The sequence below is a fragment of the Colletotrichum godetiae genome (genome assembly GCF_030913485.1).
Source record: "Colletotrichum godetiae strain CBS 193.32 chromosome Unknown BDP55scaffold_39, whole genome shotgun sequence".
Lineage (NCBI taxonomy): Eukaryota > Fungi > Ascomycota > Sordariomycetes > Glomerellales > Glomerellaceae > Colletotrichum > Colletotrichum godetiae.
In genome coordinates, this window is record NW_026851287.1 from 310,375 (window position 1) to 321,053 (window position 10,679).

General features: G+C 55.5%; 1 protein-coding gene across 1 annotated transcript; it reads left to right on the top strand.

The window, feature by feature from the left end:
* Positions 1 to 730: 730 nt before the first annotated feature.
* Positions 731 to 3,471, top strand: BDP55DRAFT_558769 (WD40-repeat-containing domain protein; the record flags this gene model as incomplete). Its single annotated transcript, XM_060569837.1, has 2 exons — positions 731 to 1,706; positions 1,763 to 3,471. 2 exons carry the CDS (start codon positions 731 to 733, stop codon positions 3,469 to 3,471), a joined length of 2,685 nt encoding a protein of 894 aa, XP_060426339.1.
* Positions 3,472 to 10,679: the final 7,208 nt, after the last annotated feature.

Sequence of the window (10,679 nt, forward strand, 5' to 3'; positions counted from 1 at the left end):
ACGTTAGTCTCTGCAGATGGAAGGGGTCCAGCCATGTTTGCAGCCAATGATGCTCTATGACGCTTTAGGGAAGTTTCTGAGGTGCCGTTGCGGAAGACGCCGTGGCTGAGCCTCTGAGGTTGGCTTATGTAAGCGGGAGATTGACATGAGCAGCAATAGCAGCACATTCTACCTTCCCTTACCTTACGTAGTACTCCGTAGGTATATACCATATACCTAGAGCAAGGTACCTACGTGTGAAACCACACAACAAATACACCTCCTATGATGAGAAGATGAGAACTATAGCAGTATATAACCTAGTCTCAAGCAACAAACGTACCTAAGTCAAGGTATAGAATGATCAATATCGTTATTTTGCAACCAACTCCTTTAACTCAAGAAATGCACACTTCGTACACTACTGACTTGGCGCTCTCGTCCTCTCAGATGCGTCCCGCCAGCGGGGTGGAGGGGCACATGGAGCACAGACCACACCTTAATTATTTTTGCATCCTCCGACCGCCGACAAAACTTTTTGGCAGCCGTAGATTTTTTTTATTTTTTTATTTTGCCAAAGCAGGACGAGCAGCCGCCAAACCTCGCCAGCCTCACCACCACCACACCGAACCTCACGAGCTTGTCTTCAACAGCTCCTTCCAAGATCGATAGGTCCAATTAAGCTTGGCTTCCAATTGACCACCAACACCCGCGATCGCAAGGCCTCGAGGCCAGCCACGTTCCCTTCGCAATGGACCTCCATCGCTGCCGCTTCGTCCCCTACCCGCCCTCCGCCATCAACGCCCTCGCCTTCTCCCACCCCTCCACCCGCTCAAAGGCCCAAGCGACCGCCTCCCGCCTCGCAGTCGGTCGCGCAAATGGCGACATTGAGATCTGGAACCCGCTAAGCGGCTCCTGGCTCCAGGAGACCGTCCTCCGCTCCGGCTCAGACCGCTCCGTCGACGGCCTCGTCTGGGCCAACGATCCCGACGCCGTCTCGCCCTCGCGTCTCTTCAGCATCGGATACACCTCCGCCGTCACCGAATGGGACCTAGAGACCGGCCGTCCCATGCGCCACGCCAGCGGCCAGCACGGCGACATCTGGTGCCTCGCTGCCCAGCCTCCCGCTTCCCCTTCCGAACCCGTCAAGCGCCTTGTCGCTGGTACCATTGACGGCATGCTCGCCTTGTACTCCCTCGAGGATAACGACCTGCGCTTTCAGCGTATGATTGTCAAGTCTCCCAGCAAGAAGGTCCAGATGGTCAGCATCGCCTTCCAGTCGCGCCACATTGTGGTTGTCGGTTGCTCCAACTCCACCATCTGCGCCTACGATATGCGCAACGGCAACAAGGTGCGCACCATGACCCTCGGTGCCGATTTGGCTGGAGGCGCCAAGGACATCATTGTGTGGAGCGTCAAGGTTCTGCCTTCTGGGGATATTGTCTCGGCCGACTCGACCGGCCAGGTCTGCATCTGGGACGGCAAGACGTACACGCAGATGCAGCGCATCCAGAGCCACAAGCAGGACGTTCTCAGCCTTGCTACCAGCGCTGATGGTAGCGCCATCATGAGCGGTGGCATGGACCGTCGCACTGTTCTGTACAAGAAGACTTCCGGTGGCTCTGGCGCCCGATGGGGCAAGGTTTGGAGCAGAAAGTACCACGAGCACGACGTCAAGGCCATGGCTTCTTTCGAGAGCAACAAGATGAGCGTTGTCATTTCAGGAGGTACGAAGCATCATTCCCAAAATTTATGTTATGCACCTACTAACTAGTTTCAAAAGGCCCTGACGCTTCCCCCGTCGTCCTTCCCTTCAAGGAGCTCGGTCGCGAGAACCACAGAACCCTCTCCAGTCTCCCCCAGTCACCACCTCTCACCAGCGCCCCGGCAGCAAGATTGGTCGTGGGTTGGTGGGACAGAGAAATCCACATCTGGAAGTTGCAAAAGTCCTTTGACGGCCTCTACGGCGAGGACGGTGCCGAAGCCAACGCGGACGCCAACCTCGAGAACAACCGCAAGCTGCTCAAGACCATCCTCGTCAAGGGCGAGTCCAACATCACTTCGGCCGCAATCACCGCGGACGGCTCACTCCTCGTAGCCGCCACCGGCACCGATGTCAAGGCCTTCCACCTGCAACACCAGAACCCTACAAAGCCCTCGGACGTGAAGCTCGCCTCGGTCGCTGTGCCCAAGACCTTCTCCAACGGCGCTAGCAAGATCATCCTGTCGCCCAACGGCAGCTACATCGCCGCCGTCCAAAAGGGATCCAAGGTCCTCGTCGCCAAGGTCGTCCGCAGCGACGACGGCAACACCATCTCCATCCAGAAGCCTCGCGTCGTCCGCCGCCTGGACCGCAAGACCTCCAAGCAGCAACTTCAGGTCGGCCTCGGCAACTACGAGAGGACCATCACCCAGCTCGCCTTCTCGCCCGACAGCCGCATGCTCGCAGCCGCGGATCTGACCGGCTACATCGACACCTGGGTCCTTGGAAACCCGCAGGACACCACCTCAGAAGACGACGACGAAGAAGCCGCGTCATCCTCTGATAGCGAAGACTCGTCAGACGAGGACGACACCTCCTCTTCCACCGAGACCTGGATTCGCAACCCCCGCGCTTCTCTCATCCCCAGACTCCCCGCACCCCCCGTGGTCCTCTCCTTCTCAGACGAGACCGTCGCGGCCACCGACGCCGCTCCATCAACAGACTACACCCTCGTAGCCGTCACGACGGCCTGGCACATCCTCGCCTTCCACCCCGTCGCCGGCTCCCTCACCTCCTGGTCCCGCCGCAACCCCATCTCCAGACTCCCCGCCACCATTCGCGACACCCGCGACCTGGCAAAGGGTCTCCTCTGGCAAGGTCCCCGTATCTGGATCTACGGCGTCTCCTTCCTCTTCATGCTCGACCTCTCCCAAGATCTCGGCATCCCCTCCGGCTCATCGGACCAGGACCCCGCCACCGCTCTCGTACCGCACGCGGGGGGCGCCGGCACGAAGCGCAAGCGCAGAGGTGGACCCGAAAGCGGAGCCGGTGCCCGGATGGAGGTCGGCGCCATCGTCCCCCAGCAAGTCGACCGATTCATCGGCTCCAAGGCCATTGGCAAAGAATGGCAGGACGACATTGAGAAGAATGCCCCCGCCAAGGACGAGGACGCCATGAACATTGACGGCGCCGACGAGTCGAGCGACGATGATGACGACAACGAGCGGGAGAATGCTAGCGATAGCGAGGGCGGCGAGCTCGCGGCCCTGCGGAACCGGAACCGCGAGACGCAGACGGAGGCGGGCGCCGAGGGGAAGACGAGGTGGTGGTATACGTACAAGTACCGTCCCATCTTGGGCATAGCGCCTCTTGCCGGTGCTGGTGCTGCTGCGGATGCCGAAGAGGAGAAGACTGAGACTCCTTCGCTTGAGGCTGTTCTTGTTGAGAGGCCTATTTGGGAGGTGGATCTTCCTGCGAGGTACTTTGGTGCCAATGAATGGGAGAGGTGAAGGATGTCTGAGGTACCTTGTTTGTAAAGGGATGATCAAAAAGAAAAACGGTCAAGAGAAGGGACTGGTCGGGCAAGATCCGGTGGACTCAGGGGGAGGAGTCGAGGGTGTGTGAGATACGAGTTGTCGGAGCTGCTGCTGCCGTTGGTCTGAAGATGTTTAGCTAGCCAGCCAGTCGTCGTCCTACAACCATCTCACAACTTGCTCAAAGAGGATGTCATCCAAGATCCAAGTTTAGTCTGCATATACCGCACATCATCTCGGTCTTCTTCGGCGCTACTTGTCCTCTCGGTCTGAAATCTCTCTTTCGTTTAAGGGTTACTAAGGTAGACAAAAAAAGCACAGCATCGAATAGATGTAGATGGAACTTTTATCTATTGTACGTTTTCTCTTTTATATTGCCAACATCATCGCTGTGACTGGTCCCCGTGGGTTGTTTGATTACTGCCGCATCCTGCTTCCGTAGACGTGTTCCTGACCAAACGTGAGGCTTTAGGATGTCTGCCTCTAGCTCTCGAGATCGAATGCCCCACAGATTAAGAAGTCTGAAGAGGGAAGGGGGAGCAGGATGTACACGCCTTTCAGAGAGCCAAGAGTATGTACGGATACTTGACTCTAAGGAGGTGAGAAAAAGCAACCTCGGGACGGAGACGTGCGAGATCATGCGAGGACGTACGACTGGATAGATATGCAAGATTAAAAGGGCCGCGCAATGCCTCGTTGATAACATGTCTTGGCAGCGAAGTATGGCCAGATGGACGGGAGTATATGGTATGAGATCCCAAGCGCTAGTCTTGATCAACATGTTCTGCCAAGGAAATCACTCGTACAAAGAACTACCTTATGTGGATGCAACATAAGCACTGTTTGGTAAAAGAATCGTTGGTCTGCCGGCCGAGCTCTCTTGTGCCTCTTCTCGTCTCACCGCTCAGCTAACCCGTGTCTATATGTCTGGGAGTAGGGATGAGCACAGCGAGATCTATCAGTTTCCTTTTCACGCATTTGAATAACGGGATTTGGAAGAGTTTGACAAGGAGAAGTGTATTTATAGGGTCAGGAACTGACTTTTAGTTGAGGCATGCCACATTGCCAACATCGCAAGCTTCCACGCACCAATCATCATGACATTGGGATGGTGTTTTGATCTGGTCAAAACATCACAGAAACCAATATGAACCAACCCACCTACTTAGTCACCTGACCCTTCCAAGGCAAGCTACAGAGCCCTCCCTACTAGCCTCAACCTCCTCCATCAGACATACCTTCCAAAGCCCTCCCACCCTCCCCTTCCACATCGGGAGCCTCTCCACAGCCATCCTCACAACTTACAAGCGAGAACAAGGACACCACCCAAAACAACAAAGACGGAAAAAGCTTGTCTCGCACATTCGTAAATCGCCCACATCGCCTAAACAACCGAGCCAAAATCCATCTTCCCCCATGCCGTACAGCCGGTGTCGTCTGCCATTTATGATATATCTTACTCAACCTAGCAAGCCTACCTACCTACCTACCAGGACCAGGACCAGGACCAGGACCCGGACCCCCGCTTAACGGTCCTGTCTCGGCGTCGCCTACTCACCTTGAGGCTGGCTGCCACCTTACGGATATTCGTATCTCCACCTCCAGGCTCCCGAGTCCTAGCTAGCCCCCCCCCCCCCCTCTCTCTCTCTCTCTTCACCCCCCGTGACGTGGGGTGTAGTAACGAGTGCCTCAGCATTGGCCCAAAACGAGAGCGAGGTGAGATATAGGGCCCGGTTAATGTATGATGTGTGATGTATCCGTAGACGCTAGAGCCTAGAGCCCTAAAAGAGGTCCGAGGATAGCCAGGATGGAAGAGTGGGATGTATCCGTATGTGATGCCGCATACTTCGCTCTCGGCCCATCTTCCTCCCGTACCGCGCGTCTAGGGAAGCAGAGCTTACGCCGGAGGAAGTGCCCGTGTACCCGCGTGGTGGGTGAACAAACGGACCGGCTTGTAAGACCGACGGTAAGGCTGTCGGGCAATCAGTCACTCGACCTCGTCAGATGACTTGGCTACTTCGAGCCGTCAAAGAGCTCACAAACGAGGCCATCGAGGTCCATCGAGGGGCCAACATACGGAACGACCGCTGGCACGCTTCGTCCTTCAACCTGCTGCTCGCTGCTAGGCTTTCGTCCGCAGAGATTCATCCAGACTTGAGAGTATGTCAGGCCTTCAGTCCGTCTAAAGGAAGAAGGATAGACCCGAGTCCCCTCGCCCCCAATAACCTACCTGTCATCCAGCAGCAAAACCCAAAAACTACGTTATCGACGCCACGCGTATCGGGGACGAAGGCACCACACTGTGTATGGAGCCGCGTAGCCCGCACCAAGCCAAAGCTAGAAATCAAAACCAAAACCAATACAGGCTTACGTAGTTTAAGCTTCAACCTCGCCGTCGAAGCCAACCTTGTCAGGTGTCAAAGTCTCTCTCTCTCCCTCCCTCTCTCCATCCGTTCACGCCATGTTGTCAAAAGCCAACATACTCGACACACCCTTGACAGCGACGCCTTGACAAACCTCGCCTCTTGCCGTGTCTCTCTAACCCCCGCCAGCCCATCCGGAGTCTAGGTACTCCTGCGTCCTCGGGTCATGAACCCCACGAAGCCTGAAGTGGAAGATGACGATGGACAGGATAGCGACGATAGTCCGACAGGCAAGGGTGTAGTAGGCCAAGGAACAGAGAAACCGTACTCTGTAGGCCGACGCCTTCGGTCTTCCTCCACGTTCCCCCACGATCCGTCATCCCAAAGTGTGCGTCATCATCAAATCTCAAAACACCAGATCACTCTCCCCGTGACACGAGGATCGTGTACAACTTACACGCGAAAGCCGCGCTGGACCGGACCACGCTGCTGCAGTATTGACAAGAAGCGACTTGCAAGAGTCAGGCGCAAGAGAAGAGCCTCACTCGATTTGACGTTGTCGTCGTCGGCCCTCTTACACGGGGTGAGGGGGATGGGGGCGTCCAATATCCGCTTGGCGTCGTGGCCATAGTGGATTCTCAGCCTTCCTCCAACAAAGTCCCCCCGAGCCCCGAACGGCACCGCCGTCCCATACGAATACAGAGACATGCTCTCGAGTCTCTCGGTAAGTGACCAGGTAATATACGCCCGACCCTGGACAAGGCCACGGGTAACCCAACCTATCAACCAGCTTCAGTTAGCATACTCGGCAAGATCAAAAACAAAAGACCAGATGGAAAAGAACCGGGGCTCTGGATCGAAGTTGGTCCAGATATCCCACCGGGATTCGTTGTATTGCTCAGCCCAGGGCACCCTTCTTTGTCCCAAGAACCAATACCTTATTAGCTCGCCTGCGGACGAAAGCGAGAAAGACGGTTGAGAGTAGTTTAGAGGGCGGGTACCGAATAACACTAGCCCAATGTGTCTAGACGGTCGTCGTCCTTCCCAAGTCTGATCTGCGTCGGTGGGGGGAACGGCGAGGGACGGAAGGGGGTCCAGGGTACGCGCGTCCCGCTCGAGGTTTCTTCTAGCAGCCCCCCTCCCTTGTCTACAAACGGAGATGGACCGGGTCAGACCACGCAAGTAGCCCCGGCAGTCTGGGTAACAGGGCCGAGAGAAACACAGAGCAGTTCGACAACAACGGCATCTGCAACAAGAGCTTTGCTTTGCCGTGTATTCCTCTCGTCGGGTCACGGAAAGTGACTGGGCGATAAGTGATGTGGCTTGACTATCCCGAGGCTGGTTTACCCGGAATGATTCTGAAGCGCGGCTAACGTGTAATTGCGACTGCAGAAGGGCACCCGGAAACTTGGGGGCGGGGCGTCTGCGGACAGCGGTGAAGGGTAAACGAAAAGGCAGCAAAGGTTCAGAGGCACGAAACCTTAGACGAATCAATGGTTCGTCATCTCGACATTTGGGATCATGCCCAACCCGGTTTCACAGGTCGAGGGAAGGGGCAAAATGGGGGCCAAGAGGACGATCGAATACGCAGCCCGGGGCGGAGTCCAATATCATTTGAACGTGCTGGAACTGAAAGTGCTGGAAGTAGACGACACGTCTTGTGAGAGCATGAGTCGCGATTTTGCACACTCGTGACAGGGCCGGGTTGATGAGCAGGATGTTAGCAGGAGGATTCGTAGCCCTTCTCATTTTGAAGTTCGCGTAAGTCGGAGTCCGGCTCTCTCAGTCGGGATGAGGACGATCCAATCAAGTCCCTGGTTCCGTCGGGCTATGCCGACTCTGGACCAGGTACAACTCGATGCCTGTGTCTTCGTAGGGTCGTCGGGGGAGGGGGGTCATAAGAGACTTTTGAGGTCGTTAACACTCGTTCGTCCCATTATGGAATGAAATGCCTTCATCGTGCAACCTTCCCGCTGGCGGCACGTTGCAACAGCCTATTCAACTGGGCGTTTCCCACTGAGACGTTTCGTTTCCATTTCTTTGAAGAAGACCATATGAGCAATTGAAAGCATTCCGCACACATCCAATTCCTCAAAACACCATCCAACCCAAACGAAAATATGAAAGGTCACGAACTCTGCAGACGGGAGGTGGGAGGAGTGTAATTGGCCGGTCACGATGCAGGCCCCCTTGGCAACTCTGCCGAAAGCCGACATGGACTGATGGAATGAGAGGTTTCTTGAGCCCCCAGGAAGCTTGGGCACCTGTAGGTAACTGGCAGTTCCAGTAATAAGGTGTCTCCGTGCGTTGCGTGCCCACCCCTCGCTGGAAGCTCTGCAGTTTTGCTCTCTAATTTGTGAATAAGGCATTATGGAGAAATCGCAGAGTCGCTTGTCTGCGACCTTGTAGGAAGTTGTGGCAGTTCGAGACGAAAGGAGTGCAGTCTGATGTGGGGTGGCAACGGGTTTGGGAACAACACGCAAGCCACCATTGGAGCATCGATGTGAGACAAGGTGGATGACGCGTCACTGAGCCGCTAAGGCCCACGCCCTGGCCAAGGGGGGTGTAGCCGCATCGGGCACGCACCCAAAAGTCGTGGCCAAAGAAAGCCATCGTGGATGTCGATCAGGTCCTCTGTTCCAGACTCTGGGGAGTTTAACATGGAGAACGGGTCCCCGTGAAAGACGACGTGAGATTTGGAACCGTCGGGACGCAAACCGCAACAGATATCGATATCCTTGCCGGTTGTTGGTGATAGTATCAATATGCCCAGCCGAGGATGTGCCAAGAGTCAAGCATGGCCAGAATGGTCAGAATCGGGCTTGATGGCGCCGAGCGGGTACAATTTGCGGCGTGCAAAGTCACGGACGCCATTTGGGCGTCTGCTCTAGCACGTCGCCCGTTGACTCGTCATCCATCTGCCTGAGGATGATTGTCTTCATCAAGATACCGTCTGAGGAATATCAACTCGCTTGGTTCGTCTCATCAAAGTCAATCAATTCGTCCAGCCTATGCGAGTCGAGTTAAAGGGGCGAGACGTTGGCATGCCACATACGACAGCAGCAGTCAGTACCGCTGTAGGCCTGTGAACATTTGAGTTTGCGAGAACGATTGACGAGCCCACCTGTTTACGCAAGCACACGTAACAGACAGGAGGATTTGACGTGGGATCAGACCTGGATCGGGCGAGGATCTCTTGGGATTGGAGAGTCTATCAGTCATGGTTCAGGGCGGCCGCTAGAAAATTTCGGGAAGACCTGGCCCGCCGAAGAAGCTCCAGGAGGTTGTCGTCAATGAAGTTTGTCCAAGAGACGGGCGTCAATAAGGTAATACGGCGTGCGGCCCTACAGACGAGGCTATTGTCGTTCATCAGGCCAACTACCATGCCTCCGCCAGGCACCATTCGTACGAGTTTTCGTCCGTGAGAACAGGAACCACATGCGGGGATCGGGGGAAACGTGGCCAGCTAAATTGGATAGGCGAAGTGCCCTCCGTAGAGACCAGGACCAGGAGGGAAAAACGAGGCTGAGTGGGAGGCGAATGGGGCAGAACCTTGAAGCCAGGGTGTTTCTGACAACTGGGAGGACCCAAATACATCCGACTCCTCGAGCGCGTACCTGACTGAAGTAGAGTGCAGATAGTCATCAAGCCCCTGCGGCGCCTTTGCCGATGGGAGCCAAAAACCAATGGGAGCCGAGGCGGACGAAAAGAGAGTACGAATTAAAGGTGTCGCACTCTATTGAAGCTTTTTTCTTGGTTTTGCTGGAATTGAGTCGTCGTCGCCATGGGGTGGGGCCACTGGCGGTTTCTGGATGACACTAGCCACAGATGAGAATTCGAGGTCCAGGACGACGACGAGACCGGACCAGGTCGGTTAACTCAAAAGGATAACCTGGCTGCCCAGGTCTTGGGGACAAAGTTTTAGGGGTCCAGAAGGCCGAGAGAGACGCGAAAGGAGCGAGGCGAGATGGTGTGCCGCAGCCGGCAACGAACCAGTCATCCAGTAAGAGATTGGCATTACGGTGCAAGTAGGCGATACAGGAGCAAACTCCCCTTATCACGGGATACTAAGTACTATCACGGCGTTTGGCGCCAGTCTGAAGTGACCGTTGGTTTGATAGTCAGAGCTGGTCTCACATGGCGAATACCCGTGGATGGATGCAAATGTCGTGCTGCGGCTTGCCTTTCGGGCAATTTCGCATGTCTTTGCAAAAGACCGTGGGCGTGAGGGTTTTGGCGGCGTGGTTGATTTGATAGACCCCATCAAAGAACTTTTTGGCCTTTGTGGTGCATATGGGAGATTGGTCAGTGTGCCATGAGGGTAATGATGTGCAGCGGCGAAGAAGATGAGGTGGACAGGCGAGGGATTGGCGACGAAGGATGCTAAATCTGGACATAGGTGCCGGACACGAAAGCGCAAAGTGGAAATTTGGAGTGAAAGTCGGCCACCACTATCATCACCATCTCCGGCTGTCGGATGGTCTTGTAATTTTGTGACATGATCGATATCTGATGACAATATGGGTACTCGATTGCTCGAGACTCGGATAGGTTGTGTAGATAGAGTCGTAGTAGTTTCTGCTTCATCGACTCATCCCCGGCTCCTCCGCGTGTACTGGCGAGAGATCGATACCTGGTACGAATACTCTGTACGGATGCAGATATTGAAAGTGTCGACAACTGGCACGGATGGCAGGCAGCAAGAGCTCTTGGTAGTCGTCGTAATCATCCACGGCCGGCAGCCGCCTGGCGCCGGAGCTGCCGCCATCCGTGGGCCTCTTCCCTCTCCAAGGTTCTGGGTCAGTTACAGACGGAAGAGAG